Source organism: Protopterus annectens, chromosome 7.part0, assembly GCF_019279795.1.
Source record: "Protopterus annectens isolate FY-2018-M chromosome 7.part0, PAN1.0, whole genome shotgun sequence".
NCBI lineage: Eukaryota > Metazoa > Chordata > Ceratodontiformes > Protopteridae > Protopterus > Protopterus annectens.
The window spans coordinates 1,481,918,190-1,481,935,571 of NC_056739.1; the positions used below are offsets into that span (position 1 = coordinate 1,481,918,190).

Here is a 17,382-nt window from a genome sequence, read left to right on the forward strand (position 1 = left end):
TTAAACACATTCCTCATTGTTCCAAAATTCAAAATGCTGACCCTACAGCAGCTTCTTCCCATGTTGGGCAAGGAGTCTTGGCTGGTAACTCTAGATCTCAAGGAGGCATACCTGCATGTCCCCATACGACCAGATTGCAGAAGATACCTCAGATTTCTTGCAGGATCAGAGCATTATCAATTCTCAGCATTGCCCTTTGGCTTATCTACTGCGCCCAGAGTGTTCACGAAATGCCTGGCATCAGTAATTGCTCATTGCAGGCTTCAGGGAATCCAAATTTACCCCTACCTGGACGACTGCCTGATACAAGCGGACAACAAAAACAAGCTAACAGAAGACTTACAAAGAGTCATTTACCTGCTGCAAGCCCTGGGATATACAGTCAATATAAAAAAGTCAAGGCTGATTCCATCCCAAAGAATAACCTTTCTGGGTGCAGAGCTGGACACATCAAAACAAATGGCATTCCTAACTGCAGAAAAGCAAGAGCAACTACCTCTCTACTTCTTGGCATTAACAAAGCAGAACCATCTAACAGCAAGAAAAGTACTGCAAGCCCTAGGCTTCATGGCATCCTGCATAATTCTGGTCCCTCATGCCAGACTGCATATGAGAAAGCTACAGTGGTACCTAAAGAATTTATGGTCTCAACACAAGCACAGCCTTGAAACCAAAATTCCAATAATCCCATGCCTGAAGCAAGAGTTCCTATGGTGGGCTCAGGCCTGCCAATCAATCACAGGATTGCCCTTCAGCAACAGTCAACCAAGCCAAACCATCACGACAGACGCCTCAGACCTCGGTTGGGGGGCCCACATGCTGGACAAGTGCATACAAGGCTTATGGACTCAAGACCAGCTGCGCCTGCATATAAATCTAAAGGAAATGCTGGCAGTAAAATTGGCAATCCAGTCATTCAGACCATTTTTCCGAGAAGGTCAGTTGATGATAAGGACAGACAACACCACAGTTATGTGGTACATCAACAAACAGGGAGGCACACATTCATACCCTCTATGCCGGCTGGCATTGGACCTATGGGATGTGGCTCTGAGCTACAACATTCAGTTACAAGCAATTTTTGTACCGGGAAAAGAAAACATTCCAGCAGACATATTAAGCAGGACTACCACGGATGCCCACGAATGGATGCTGCATCCGGACATCTTCAAAGCCATCACAAGAGAATGGGGACTACCACAAATAGACTTATTTGCATCCCCACTCAATCACCAGCTAAAGAAATTCTGCACAAGGACGTACCACCCACTTGATTGGAAAGTGGACTCCCTATCTTTCAGTTGGGAAAACCTGACAGCATATGCATTCCCACCACTTCCTTTGATGCACAAGGTGCTATTGAAGATCAAAGAGGAACGTCCAAGGATCATTCTGATAGCTCCAGACTGGCCAAGGCAACATTGGTACCCATTACTGAGGAGCATATCTCGGGAACAAATATGGACACTACCCCTGATCCCATTGCTGTTAACACAGAACAACTACAGCATCCTGCATCCAAACCTGAAAACTCTGCAGCTGACTGCCTGGAACATTACATAATATCAATTAACCCAAATTTATCCCAAAGGGTTAAAGACATTATCCTTGAGGCTCGTAGACCTTCAACAAGAAAGAATTATGCAGCAAAATGGAAAAGATATCTCATTTGGAGTACTGCAAAGGGAGAAGATGTGTCACTGGTAAACATAGCCAACATACTGGAGTACTTGGCAGAGCTCTTCCATACAGGCCTGTCCTATTCTTCCATCAAGATACATGCATCAGCTATTTCAGCAGAATACAGCTTGGATCCTCCTGTCTTCTCACATCCTCTGCTCAGGCAGTTTCTGAGAGGAATTAAAAATGTAAAACCTCCTAGGAAACCACCATTGCCAGCATGGGACTTGAACTTTGTGCTAGAAAAATTGACACTTCCCCCTTTCGAACCAGCAGCAACAGCAGAATTACAATACTTATCCTGGAAGACTGCTTTCCTGCTGGCAATCACCTCAGCAAGAAGGGTTTCTGAACTACAGGCATTAATGGCAGTGCAACCCTTCCTGATCTTCCATCAAGATAGTGTTCATGAGAACAAATCCTACATTTATGCCTAAGGTGTGGTATCCAGAGTGTCTTTAAATTAGGCTATCCACCTACCTACATTCTTCCCCAACCCACAGAACAGGGGAGAAAGACTGTTGCATACCTTGGATGTACATAGACAATTACGCTACTACCTGGACAGGACCAAGTCCAATAGAAAAACTGACCAGCTTCTGGTAGCATATGCAACAGGAAAGGAAGGAAAACCAATTTCAAAACAGACAATCTCCAAGTGGATAGGAAATTGCATTAGATTTTGTTACTCCTACCATGGAAAGAAAACTCCAGAGAACATCAGGCCTCACTCCACAAGGGCTACAGCCACTACCACAGCTTTCTTACGAGGAGTGGCTACCAAGGACATTATAGAGGCTGCTACTTGGACCTCCGTGCATACATTTGACAAGCATTATAATTTACCTTTATACTCTAGATCCCGAGCAGGTTTTGCCACTGCTGTTTTGCAAGGGATCCTAACTACACCATAATCTCTCTTTTTTCCTCCTCACCTAGTTTGGCTATGGTATTCTACCCATTTGTAAGGACTGCAGATGCATCCTTGAAGGACATAGTACAGTTTTGTACCTACCATAAATGTAGATGTCCGATAGGAATGCATCTGCAGTCAGGATTACCCGCCTTCCCCTCTGTGGTACTCCTAGGGTATTTGCCATCTTTTAGCTAGCTTGGGGGGGATCTATTATGGTGTATTTGTTTGTATATATGTACATACATGCTTATTTTATGTGTTTGCTCTCTACTATTTGGAAACATTGGCATTTATCCAAATTTAGCCATCCAAGAGGGCACCTGGCATCTGGGGCAAGAAACACTGAGGAAAATGGCGTCGGCTGATGCCTTTATACCTGAAAAACTGCAGCTATGACGTCGGGTGAAGTGCGACACCAGCCGAAGCCGGACCCAGACTTTGGAATCCGGCCGACTGAAGGGGCTGCCTGACGACAGGACAACCCATTTGTAAGGATTGCAGATGCATTCCTATCGGACATCTACATTTATGGTAGGTACAAAACTGTACTTTTCTGGAGTTCCTCCTTAGCCAGGTGAAACAAAAGACAAAGTATGTAGAGGATAAGGACCGGGGGGGGGGGGGGGGAGGTTGATGTCCTTCAAGGATGCATCTGCAGTCATAACAAATGGGTTGTCCTGCCTCAGGCAGCCTTTCGGTCGGCCGGATTCCAAAGTCTGGGTCTGGCCTCGGCTGATGTCGCACTTCACCCGACGTCATAGCTGCTGGGGTATAAAGGCATCAGCCGACGCCATTTTCCTCAGTCTTTCTTGCCGGCGTGCCAAGCAGAAGCTGTTCGCAAGTGCCGGTCGGTCAGATCCAGAGATTTCAACGTACCGAAGACTTCTAAAAAGCTAAGTACCCCGTTGGGGACTCTTTCTTGCCTCAGCCGATGTCAGACAAAGTAAATAATTGTTTAACTTGTGGGAAACAAATACCTCATAAGGATTTCCACTCTTACTGCCTTCCTTGTTTAGGCCCAGACCACGACGTATCAGCTTGTTTAGCCTGTGCTTCCTTCAACCGACGGACTCTCAGACGTCGGTCGGAGTTTGCAGAAGAGTTTTTTGGCTCCACTTTTGCATATAAAATGCCGTCGGAGACTCCGACTACACATTTAGCTAAAAAACGCAAAGAAAAGGACCGACACTCGCGGCCCGCGGTTTCGGCTGAAACCACGGTTAGGCCTACCACGAGTGTCTCTGTTTCGGCTGAAACAGAGACCTCTGTTCTCCCTTCGGCCGAAAGCATGCCTCCGATAACCGAGGCCACACAGGCCATGGCTGAGTCGGCTACAGAAATTCCTGCTGAAGTAGCAGGCACACAAGAGTTGTCTGACTATTCCATTGGACATCTCTACTCCTGCAAGTGGGGCAGCTAGACCCCCTGCTTCTATGTCTATCAAGGCCTTTTCCAGGGCTAAAGCAGCCAAACTTTCCAAGGCCTTACCTACAAAAGCTCCCTCTCACAGGCCTACCTCAAGCTCCCAGATTCTCAACCTTGCTGATGACCTTATTTCTCTGATCAGGGGAACCCAACCTCACCCAGACAGGGCCTCTCAACCCCCTCCTGAAAAGAGGCCTAGGACTGAACCCCCGGAACCTCTCTCCTCTGACTACTCCTCGGATGGTTCAGATTTATCTGACCATCAGGAAGGCCCGTACTCACCTTATGAGGATTCTGATGCAGAAGTCTCTATTTCTTCTGCCTCACCTCCAGAAGAATTTTCATTTGGGGAAACCCTACACTCAATGAGGGAACACTTCCAATGGCAGGGTCAGGATTTTTCTGATTCTAGGAAAAGGCTAAGGACTTTTTTACACTTACCACAGCATAGGCCTTTAGCCATACCACCTGTACTATCAGTTGTTGATGATGCTTATAATGATGCCAGTACTGCCCCTGATTCTCTTCCCCCGGCAAAGCCTGACAGATACTACAGGGTCCCGGATTCTCACTTCCACTTGTATAAGGCTCATGCTGCAGACCCAGAAACCATTTCTCAGGGCCCTAAAGGTGTTGCAGCTGCCTCTGCCAAAAGCCCACTACCCTCTGAAAGAGAATCTAGAGCATTAGAGAGATGGGGTAAAAAGTTTATACATCTGCTACTCTTTCTGCCAGGGCTTTAAACTGTCAATTTCACATGATACAGTACCAGGAATTTTTGTTAGATCAGCTGAATAAAAAGCTGGCCTCTCCTGAACCTTTAGACCGTAAGTCCCTTCAGGATTTGGTACACAACTCTCAGCAGGTCAGTAATCATTTCTTAAAATGTGGCTATGATGCACTGGAGGCTTCATTTAGATCAGCTATGACTGGAGCAGTGATTCGAAGGCATGCCTGGTTAAAAGAACAATCCTTACCAGACCATGTTAAGTCTAAACTCCTGGATGCCCCTATGGAGAAACAAAGTTTGTTTGGCTCCCCTGCACAGGAGGTTCTAAAGAAAGTGGAAGAAAAGCAAAATCTGTCCAAACAGTCAAGGATTTTTTGCAGGTCCAACCTCCGAGGTTTAGCAGAAATTGACCTTCAAAGAATTGGTCCTTTCCAGACACCTCCAGAGCACAGAGGCAGAAATAGACGCCCAAGAGGCAGAGGTCAATCTAGGGGTGCCTACAGGGGTCGTCAGTGGCAACCTGCCAACCAGAGAAGTGCCGCCACAGCTGCGACTGCAACCACTTCCACAGGACAGACACAATGACTTGGCTCTGATTCCGCCTACCAGGGAACAACTGGAAGCACCCTTGGGCGGAAAGCTAGCTTTATTCTCAAGAAATTGGCATTGTATTACAGGAGACAAATGGACTTTACAAACAATAGACAAGGGCTACAGGTTTCACTTCCACACTCTGCCAAAAAAGAGAGGAATGCCAAACCTTCCACCAAGCCAGAAATCAGAGGCTCTAAAACAAATCATCAGTTTACCAAGGATGAGAGCAATAGAAAAGGTACCATCTATGGAACAAGGCCGAGGATTTTACTCCAGACTATTCCTTGTACCAAGAAAAGAAAATCAATGGAGGCCTATTCTCGACTTGTCCGCACTGAACACAGATCTCATTGTTCCAAAATTCAAAATGCTGACCCTACAGCAACTTCTTCCCATGTTGGGCAAGGAGTCTTGACTGGTGACTCTAGATCTCAGAGGCATACCTGCACGTCCCTATACGACCAGATTGCAGAAGACACCTCAGATTTCTTGCAGGATCAGAGCATTATCAATTCTCAGCATTGCCCTTTGGCTTATCTACTGCGCCCAGAGTATTCACGAAATGCCTGGCATCAGTAATTGCTCATTGCAGGCTTCAGGGAATTCAAATCTACCCATACCTGGACGACTGCCTAATACAAGCGGACAACAAGACAAAATTAATAAAGGATTTGGCCAATGTCATACAACTGCTGCAAGCCTTGGGATACACAGTCAACATACAAAAGTCAAGACTAGTGCCATCCCAAAGGATACCATTTTTGGGTGCAGAACTAGACACAATAACTCAGATGGCTTTTTTCACAGAGGAAAAACAAAAGCAACTACCAGTCTATTTTATGGCATTAACAAGGCAAACTCAGCTTACTGCAAGGAAAGTCCTGCAGGCCCTGGGTTGCATGGCATCCTGCATAATATTGATTCCACATGCCAGGCTGCATATGAGAAAGTTACAATGGTACCTAAGGAATGTATGGTCTCAACACAAACACAGTCTAGAAGCCCAGATACCAATCATTCCATGTCTGAAAAAAGAATTCCTGTGGTGGGCTCAGGCCTGTCAGATAAACAGAGGATTGCCTTTCCACAAACCACATCCAAGGCAGACCATCACCACGGACACCTCAGACCTAGGCTGGGGGGCACACATGGAAGACAAGTGTATCCAAGGCCTATGGTCCCAAGACCAGCTAAATCTACACATAAATCTAAAGGAGATGCTGGCAGTGAAGCATGCAATCTAGGCATTCAGACCATTCCTCCAGCAAGGACACCTGCTGATAAGGACGGACAATACCACAGTCATGTGGTACATCAACAAACAGGGAGGCACACATTCATACCCTCTATGCCGGATGACAATGGACCTGTGGAACTTGGCCCTGAATCTCAACATCCAACTGCAGGCCAGATTTCTACCAGGGAAAGAGAATTCACTAGCAGACAGCTTAAGCAGAACTACCACGGATGCTCACGAATGGATGCTGCATCCAGATATTTTCAAAACCATAACAAAGAAATGGGGAATGCCAGAGATAGACCTGTTCGCCTCCCCACACAACTACCAACTGAAGAAATTCTGCTCAAGAGTATACCACCCACTTGCCTGGAGGGTGGACTCCCTTTCTTTCAGCTGGAAGGCCCTGACAGTATATGCCTTTCCACCTCTTCCTTTGATGTACAAAGTTCTACTGAAGATCAGAGAGGAACAGCCAAAGGTAATTCTGATAGCTCCAGATTGGCCAAGGCAACATTGGTACCCGCTACTGAGAAGCATGTCTCGGACACACTCATGGCATCTACCTCTGTCCTTTACTTCTAACGCAGAACAACTACAAGACCCTGCATCCAAACTTAAAAACGCTGCAGCTAACTGCTTGGAAAATTACATAAAACAAAACCAACCTGATTTACTTCAGAGGGTTAAGGACATTATTCTGGAGGCTCGCAGACCCTCCACAAGGAAAACATATTCAGCCAAATGGAAAAGATTCCTCATTTGGAGTGCAGAAAAGGGAGAAAATGTCACAATAGCAAACCTAGCACACATCCTGGAATACTTAGCAGAACTGTTCCACAATGGTCTGTCCTATTCTTCCATTAAGATTCATGCATCAGCAATTTCAGCAGAGTACAACATGGATCCTCCTGTCTTCTCTCATCCTCTCTCCTCAGACAATTTTTGAGAGGGATCAAAAATGTAAAGTCTCCAAGGAAACCACCTCTGCCTGCATGGGATCTCAATTTTGTGCTAGAAAAATTAACACTTCCCCCTTTTGAACCAGCAGCAACAGCAGACTTACAGTTCTTATCTTGGAAAACTGCCTTCCTGCTAGCAATCACTTCAGCAAGAAGGGTATCCAAGTTACAGGCATTAATGGCAGTGCAGCCTTTCCTTATCTTCCATCAGGATAGAGCGTCTCTGAGAACCAGTCCTACTTTTATGCCAAAGGTGGTATCCAGGGTATCCTTGAACCAAGCTATACATTTACCTACATTCTTCCCCAACCCACAGAACAGGGGGGAAAAACTACTACACACCTTGGATGTACACAGACAACTGCGCTACTATCTGGACAGAACCAAGGCCAGCAGAAAAACTGACCAGCCTCTGGTAGCATATGCAACAGGAGTGCAAGGAAAAGCAATTTCAAAACAGACCATCTCAAAATGGATAGGCAATTGCATTCGATTCTGCTACTCATTTCATGGAAAGACAACTCCTGAAAATATCAGACCTCACTCCACAAGAGCTACAGCCACCACTACAGCTTTCCTACGAGGAGTGGCTACCAAAGACATTTTAGAAGCTGCTACTTGGAGCTCCGTGCATACATTTGCCAAGCATTATAATCTTCCTTTATACTCCAGATCCCGAGCAGGTTTTGCAACTGCTGTTTTACAGGGGATCTTAACTACACCATCATTATCTTCGTGCCTCCTCCCCCAGTTTGGCTATGGTATTCTACCCATTTGTTATGACTGCAGATGCATCCTTGAAGGACATAGTACAGTTTTGTACCTACCATAAATGTAGATGTCCGATAGGTATGCATCTGCAGTCAGGATTACCCACCCTCCTTCCCCTCTGTGGTATTCCTAGGGTACTTACCCCTCTTTTAGCTAGCTGGGGTAATCTATTATGGTGTATTTGTTTGTATGTATATATATATTGCTTTCTACTGTTTGGAATTTGCTACATTTATCCAAATTTAGCCTTCCTAGAGGGCACCTGGCATCTGGGGCAAGAAACACTGAGGAAAATGGCGTCGGCTGATGCCTTTATACCCCAGCAGCTATGACGTCGGGTGAAGTGCGACATCAGCCGAGGCCAGACCCAGACTTTGGAATCCGGCCGACCAAAGGGCTGCCTGAGGCAGGACAACCCATTTGTTATGACTGCAGATGCATACCTATCGGACATCTACATTTATGGTAGGTACAAAACTGTACTTTCTTGACCTATGCAGCCTTGGTTTCCAGGTTGCCTGGCACTCCATGAGTATAATGCAGTGATTGTCATGTAAGACAGTTATTTGTAAGGCTTGCGGTTAGGAGATTCTCCAGGCTGAGGGTTTAGATCTAGCCACAGCATGCAAGAGCAAAACTTCTTTAGGACCCTTTGTACAAGGAGCTTGTCTTTTTAAACAAAAAAGGCAAGGAGGTGATCATAAAAATTGCAAACTGACCCAAGGGAGATGTCCAAGGGGGGCTCAAGGCTGTGGCAGTCAGAGAAAGCAGCTGTGACTTGGCAAACTATTTCCTCATCTTAGGGACCCAAATGCCGCACTTAACTTGCATGCCATAATCCTCTCTAAAGGTTGGACGCAAACTAGACATTGTAAAATAGTGGGAGGGCATCATACAATGCAGGTGGGACATGCAAATATTAAAGCAAGGGTACATTCTGCATTTCCAAAGAAATCCAAAATTTGTAGGTATTCTGAAGGTCTACAAACATGAAATTCATGTCTGCCGACTCCTGCTAAAACTTTATAACCATGGGAGCTGTAGAGATTGTTAGAAAAAGAAAAGCTAATTGGATTTTACTCCAGACTCTTCTAATCCAAAGTATAGTATAGCAACTTGAAAGTACATATTGGATATTGCCAAATTTTTCTAAAGTTCTAAATGCAGACTTCACCAAGCCTTCTGACTTGACTCTTCCTGCAGTCTTTCCTGCTAACCCCAGACTCCAAATTTGCTTACCTTCACATCCTCATAGCTAGGTTGGACAAAGTTCCTCAGACTTAAAGCCAGAATTTCAGGGGGGAAAAAAGCTAGTATTTCAGATTACCAGTTCATGTCTTTGCTGTTTAGCTTGTCTACTGCACCCAGGGTAATTTAGAGGGGTGTCGTCCAGATGTTATTTTTGCAGGGCAAGTGTTTGTCAGAAAACATCCTTTGAAAGGAGGTACAGGAGCCTCTAGACTATCTGAACTGCTTTCACTCCCTTACACATCGTAAAACTTCACTGTATTCCATCAGTACAGGTGCTGCTATTAAAATCACTGCCGGGCACTGAAAACAAAGGTAATTTCTTCCTTCAAATAAAATTCTTTCTCTCTACTAGAGAGTTCATTAGAGCTGTGGGATTTATATTTAAGACTAGCACATCGCCACAGTCTGTTACTCTGGTTACGGTAAATGGGTTCTAGGTTATGTGAGGGCTCTCTCCACAAGAAGTACAGCAGCTTTCTCATACCCAGTCAGTATTGGTGGTGATTAATTGGTAGTGTGTACACAGTCGGTTCCTGGCTTTTTTCCAAGGGCAAGCCACCGTCTGGTCAGTAACTCTGGGAATTATTCCCAAAGGCAGTACTGCAACAGTGACTAGTACAATGAAGGTAGTGCAGTTGTTAGAAAGTTACCATAATTGTAGATTATATTCACGGAGTACCATTTCCTCCTTTCATTCCTTTTTTTTTTTAAACCTAGACATGAATGGATTGAGGTGATTATCCAAGTAAGACACTTCTATGTTGTCTGTGCCCCCCCCCCCCCCCCAATGAAACTCTTCCCCTCGTGGGTAGGGATGCAGTGCAGTGGGCATGTTTTGCCTTGCAGGATGGATTGTACTGTGGATCTGTTGGGCTGAACTACTGCAGCCATGGGAGAGCACCAGCTGATGTCCCTTTAAAACACCGATCTCCTGCCTGTGTGGAAGTGTGCCAAGAAGGGGAAACAGTGAGTTCCAGCTCCATAAGTGGGTTTAGTTATGGCTTCAAGCAGGAATTCCAAGAACCAGTAATGTAATGGTGAATATATTCTTAACGTCCACAAATATGATTGTTCTTATAAGATAACTGAAATTTAGGTAGCATATTTTCAATACTACAGTGTGCGACAATTTAGTTATGAATGGCTTTGGAGGCCAGTTTACTTATGAGTGAACTGTTACATTCATTTGTAGAGTTTTCAGTATGAGCTGAGGATTTTCATGATGTAATAGAAATAGCTCTTTTCCCAAGTGGCTTTAAGGCTGTTTCTCCATGAGTGTTTGGTTTGCTATGGTGCCCTTTTTGTGAGCTTAGAGCTGTATTACAGTGCTCAGTGCTTTTATATGTGGGAGTGATGTCACAGAATGATGATCTTTGTGTACTGTAGGAGAAACTCTTCTGACGCCATATTGTAAAATTCAGTTTTATTGCTGTACATTTCTTTAGTTGTAATTTATATTTAGTGGTGCTTTTTCACTTATGGTTAAATTATGTGTAGCATCATGAACATTTTTTGTAGCCATGTTGGTGACTGGATCAAGTTTGTGTATTTGGCTTTTCTGAAAATGTATGTGCCTTCCAGAAGATAAATGTCATTATTGAAACCATGTTTCTCATGCTTGTTCTATGTTCATAGTTGTATACTAGGCTAATGACCATTGTGATCCTTGTAAGCCTATCAGTGCAACCCAAATGTCGCCCACAAATTTTAAGTTACATAGGGGTGATTTACTGACTGCCTGTGTCCAAAGACGCAGGCACCAGACTAAGGGTAAATTTCCAATTAATCATCTATCGGTCCATGTTGTGCTTAAATAGGGATAGGTAACAGATGTGCTTCACATGGATGGGGGGAGCCTGCTCCAGAGGATAGAAATTCTGAGAAACCTCTCTCTGTCTCTCTCTAACATGTCCTGTTTGTCACAAGCAAAATGTAGGTCTTTTGATGTAATAGTCGTGATGCTGTTTGTTTTGTGAATGTGCAAAAGATTCATCAAAACAGGGTTCAGGGATGTGTTTGGCAGGCAGAGATCACCTCTGTCTGCATAATACAAAGTAAAGAGACAGACTCCTGAGTCTCAGTGTAAGACATTTTGTTTACTCCATGTATCATTTTTGTAAGGAACCCATGCTAGATGATGGGTCTGAGAGCTGAGTACAGTGGTACAGTGACCTCTGGACTTAGGTGCCATGCCCTTATAAGTGGAGCAACACAGAAGAATTTTCTTACTAACTTGGACACGTGTTGGTAATATTTAAGCAAGTTCCCAGATCTCTGACTAGTAAATGAACTTGTAGGTATGTATTTCAGATGACGTAGTTACCTGGGATGGCTGACTTCCCAAAGTACCTGTAATGCATTTCTTGGCATTGAAGTTTTAAGCCATGGCTTTTGTATCAAGCATTTGTCTGTTAGACTTTTCCGAAGGGTGTCCTTGTCTTGGGGAGATTGTGATTGCTCCCAGTTTGCAACAATCTATCAACTTAGTCAGAAGCCTTTAACTTTGATCTCCAAGAATTGGATGCCGACTGGACCCAGCACAGAGCCCTGAGGGTGTCTACTGGTGTCTGTCCTCTTTGAGGAGGTGGTCTCACAGATCCTAACCTCTTGGATCCCATCTGTGAGCTAACTAGCTTTCCAGTGTTTTATAAGGATGTTTATGCGTAGTTCTGTAAGTTTGTTGACAATGCCCAAATGGGGTATTGGATCATATACTTTAGCCAGATGTAAGGAGGTAAGTGTGCACCCTTTCTTCTAATCCATTGCACTTAGGTAGTGTGCACTCTTTCTTCTAATCCATTGCACTTTTGTCTTTTTTCAAAGTCCACCAGATTCAGTAAGCATGACCTTCCTTTGACAAAGCCAGACTGGGAGGGATCCAATGTTTGGAATTCTCCTTTGTCCTTGTTAATTTCTGTAATTCTTTCCTTGACTTTGCAAATAAGACTAGTCAGACTAATGGGGTGAGTAGTTTCCAGGATCTGTTGAACGCCCTCCTGTTCTTGTGGCACAAAGCCTGTTTTAAGACTAATAGGTAAATAGTGACTCCAGGGGTACTGATTAGTTGTATTTTAGACTGTTCAGGGGGCATCCAAGGTTTTTTCGGGCACCCATTGAGGCCATGTTCTTGGCTTCAGTAAGAGCAGCCAGTATATGCTCCCTAGTTATAGTTGGACAAGGTTGTTTGAGGTTGCTTTTGGGTGATAGTTGGGGGATTGCTATATCACCAGGGTCTGTGAATGGCGCACCTTTAATCACCAGTTCAGCACATTGCTGTGTGCTGCCTTTGAGGTTTCTGACATAGCTGAAGGCCTTCTGATTATCTTTTACTTGGGAGGCTAGTTTAACCGCAAAGTTGGCTTTGCTTGATCTAATTGGGAGGCCGTCTTAACCTCAAATTTGACTTTGATCTAATTAGCCCTCTTGGTTGTCTGTTAAATTTTGCGAGAGAGTTTCTTTGCTGGAATTACTCTTCCTGATTTTTGCCATAACTTTTTTCCTTTTGCTGTAAATCCTGTGTAGTTTGGGATACCACCATGGTGGTTTGTTTCTGGAGCTAGTTCTTAGCTTCTGTCTTGATAGGTACAGCAGGCTCTGTGCAGCCATTGATGTGATTGTGCAGAGATTTTGAGAGCAGTTCAGTATAGGTTGCTGTGTTCTGTGGGTTTGGAGGGGCACTGAATTTTAACAAACCATCACTTAATGAATGGTAGTTTGCCTTGGAATAGTTCCCAACTATAACGGCTCTTACGGGGGTTACAGAATTATTTGATTTTGACCTTATCAGGGAGGATGAGACATGGGGTGGGAAGGGGTTGTTGCTACATTCTTCCATATTTGAGAGTCCAGTATGTTGGAACCTCTATTGGGGGTTTTCACTATTTGGTCAAGGGTGTTTTGTATTTATGAAGTCCAGGAATCTGTGCCTATGGATTTAAGGCAGCGTGGGATTCTTGGTCTATAGAGGAGTAATTAAAGTTTGTGGACCTTTCTAGTTGCTGCATGTCTCTGGGCAAGTAGTAGGGTGTTGTGTTGGATGGGAAGTGACTCCAGTAGGTCCAGGTATGCATTGTGAGCTTCCTGGGACATGGAGGGTGACTAGCTGGCTAGGGTGTAGTATGGGATTTTGCTTATGATGATCTGCACATGGAGGAACTCCAGCACATCATCCTGTTTGACCAAGCTAGCTGCATGCTTGTTATTGATTTATATCAAGACACCTCCATCTTAAGCTCTTGTCTGTGCAGCTACTGCTCTAAATGTCTGGAAGGCATTGAAACCTTGCACTTCCGGGGTACTGTTTGCCAGTTTAAACCATGTCTCTGTAACTGCACAGATGTCTGTATTTTTTAGTGTGAGGAGGTCTTTGAGGAGGTCTTGGAGGGGAGAGTGTAGTGTTTTATTTAGGCTCCTAGCATTGAGCAGTAACACCTTCAGCTTCAGTTGAATTGATTTTAAGTTTGTCAAGTTTAGCAATGCCTAAAAAAGGCACTATGGGGTGGATAAAGTTTTAGCTAGTATTCAAAAGCCTAGATCAGGATACAGGTGTAAACCATCCTTGACAAAGCAGCATGGGTCTGTAAAACATGTCCTTCCAAGCTGACAAATATTGGATTTCCTTAGAATGACAGCCAGTTAGTCAGTAATTTGCTTGTGCTGTGCCATCACTCTGTGATGATAATGTACTGCTGAATTCTAGGCTCCTACCAGCCTGAGACCATCTAAGAACTCCACAATGTGTGTCTCCATACAGTTCAGGGAGGTGCATCTTGGGTCATTTACACCTATGTGGACTATGATGGAATAATTTGTGTTATAATTACTTGAGTGTGTGTGTGATTTGGCAGATCCTGGATCCAAATAAGCAACTAACTGTTATCTTGTTCAGTCTGGTTAGTGGGCCATTGGTATGTCTTGTAGGGGAGTACCCTATGAAGAGTCTCCTGGGAAGTGTTTGCTTGCTTTAGAGGCTTAGTATTTGGGGGCTTCATTGAGTGTCTGTTATCCTTGAAGTGGTTATTTTTGGACCATTTTTTATGTTTGGTTTGGAAGAGCCCAAGGATGTGAATGGCCAGTGAAAGTATTTTTTGTGATTTGTTTTTTCTTTAAGTTTGTATTGCTAGTGCTTAAATGGGGCATTTCTAAATAGTCATTTCCCTATGTAGGGATGCAATACATTGGACGTACATCTTGCCTTGTATGGCACACTCCCTTTAAGGCTGCTGTTGATATCTAGATCTCATGAACTCCACCTCTGAACTGACCTTTTCCCCATTGCCAGGTTTTCTGTAGCTTGGTAGCAGAATTTCAGTGACTGTGTTTTTGTTTTAGGATCATAACTATGGAGCTCCACCTCCTCCCACGCCTCCTGCCTCACCACCAGCACACACTATAATCCCTAGAGTTGAACTAAATGGACTGCATGACAGATATGAAAAGAAGTCCGAGGAAAGTGGCAGCTCCTGTGATGAAGAAAGTGACTCTCCTTGGTGCAACTGTAGCTTGTCTCAAGATGGCTTCCTTGTTAGGTGTGACAGCTGCAGGTAGGACTTGTACATTCATGGCTTTTGTTTCTATTTGTTCATTGACTGTGAAATTTACAGCTCTGAATTTTCCCAGTAACAGTTTAGCAGGAGTATGAAAATGTAGCTTTAGAATAGTCTGAGCCTTTTGAGCTGTGCATTTCTTTGTATGAATGGAAAATGTTGCTGTACATTTTAGATCTAACCATTTTAGTATGTTAGATCCATGTGTGGACTTTTGTTAGTTTCACGAGCATATCTTGCTTGATATATGCCTATGGCATAAATCTTGAATACCAGAGTGTGCTCCAGTATATTGCTACGTTTTAAACCATCCTTGTGGGTGTGGTTGATTTTTAGTAGTGGAAGGAGGCATTTTCCAAATCCTAGGTTCATCATTTGACTTCAAATTCTGGCGAATTGTGGGTGGTGGCACATTCCCAAGTTGTTGCCCACATCAGGTCTGCTCCCTCACTCCATATGTGTGTCCAAATCTGCCTGTATTGAGTAGGCTTCAGTACAGACGGTGTTTGTGGTTCAACCATTGTAGTACATAAAGAGTAATACAGGACTGTTCACTCTTTGGAAAAGATGGTTTGCGATGACATGTTTAAATCAACTGAGCCCACTGGGAAATTCTGAAGTTAGATTATATATTAAGGCCTACCTTTGCAGGTGTAGGTCACTGTCTTGGAGTGTATATGAAAGATAATGGAAAAGAGGTGTCTGTGTTTAGTTTTCCTTTTCAGTGCAGAGAAGCATCCCCCTACTGAATTGAGTCATGTTTTGGGTGGTATGCAATTAATTCATTAATACCTGTGGAATGTCGCACATTTAACAGTCTTACATGCACCTTTATATTCATAGGTTGGTACTAAGCTATATAGGGCCTATACAAGCCTAGCCATAACAATTCCCCTGGCTATTTCTTCCCACAATATTTACTTCCCTGGGCCCCCTATCTAGCAGGGCGACTGATGTGATCCCCAGGGTGAGTTTCCTATCTCCCATCCAGTCAAGGTTCCTTTTGAAGAGGGCCAAAGAGGCACTCTGTTTGACATGTATGGGCAGTCTATTCCAGAGTCTGGGGAGTCTCTGGGTCAGGAACCTATCCATCCAGCATGTTTTCATTGTGATGACAAGGTTTAGATCCCTGGAGTGTGGGGCTCTGAGGGATTGGGATTTCTTTAAGTGTAGCATGTAGAACAGCTCTAGGTTTGACATAGCCTTGTATGTTAAGCAGAGATCCCCTGAGTAGACGATATGCAACAGCGTATGACTGGTGTTTTTTTAGACTGTCAGCATAGGGCATCTGCTTTAGGCCTGTAATTCTTTGTGAGGTATTTCTGCGTCCTTTCCAGTTGTTGCAGATGTCTTGAGAGATGCATACCAAACGCGGTCTTGTATTCTATAATGGGTCTAATGAGAGATGAGTACAGTGGGACAATGATCTCCTTTTTTCTGGATGAAAAGCCCTTAGTGATGAGGTGTGCCATATAGAAAGATTTCCTGACTGTTGTGGCAATGTGATTATCGAAGATGAGACCACTGTCCACCTGTGTCCCTAAGTCTGTTGTCACACTTTTGGGTCTATATTAGAAGACTGAAAACGCATTCTTTCGAATGCGTCTTGGTCAAACTTAAAAAGCTGAAAATGCAAAATATCAAAGTGGCTGTTAAGCAGATTCTTTCCATGGGAAAGAATTTGCTTGGCCGCTTCGGTACTTTGCCTTTTTCGGCACTCTAGTGCAGTCTTGGAGTTGGTATATGTAAGTGTGGGGGGGGGGGGGGTGAAGCCCCCCACTTAATGAAATGTTTGAAATTGATTTTATTTATTATTTTGTTGGAACAGTGATTTTTTTTCCCTTGGAAAAAAATTGCTGTTCTGACACTTCCAACATTGTAGGCTTTCGCTTACATAGGGTCTATCAATCACCGTTCGTTTTTTTTAAGCGTTCGATGATTTAATATAGACCCACACTTTAGGTGTTTAGTGTACTGCTACCTATTCACGGGTACGTATTTTTTCCCAAAGGGGATAACTATACATTTTTTGGCACTGAGCTTGAGCCCATGGCTCTGGCACCAAGCATCTATTTCTGTAAGGCCCTGTTGTAGAATATCCACATCATTTGGGGATTCAATAATGGCTCCCAGTTTGCAGTCAACTTTGTTAGCCAGAGTCCCTTAGTGTTGGCCTGTACTTCAGAGAAGCAGATGCCAAACGAGCGGCCCCAGGACTGAACCCTGAGGTACTCCACTTGTCTGGAGCTTGATTTGGAGTTGGCTGCTTT

At 44.0% G+C, this 17,382-nt stretch overlaps 1 protein-coding gene across 2 annotated transcripts in view; it reads left to right on the forward strand.

Annotated features, from left to right (window-relative positions):
• SETD5 (SET domain containing 5) overlaps positions 1-17,382 on the forward strand; it is a 2,687,190-nt gene that overhangs the window by 430,133 nt on the left and 2,239,675 nt on the right. For both annotated transcript variants that reach the window (XM_044078031.1, XM_044078032.1), the window contains exon 4: positions 14,898-15,109. In XM_044078031.1, the coding sequence (XP_043933966.1) occupies positions 14,898-15,109 (212 nt within the window). The remainder of the gene's footprint in view (positions 1-14,897; positions 15,110-17,382) is intronic.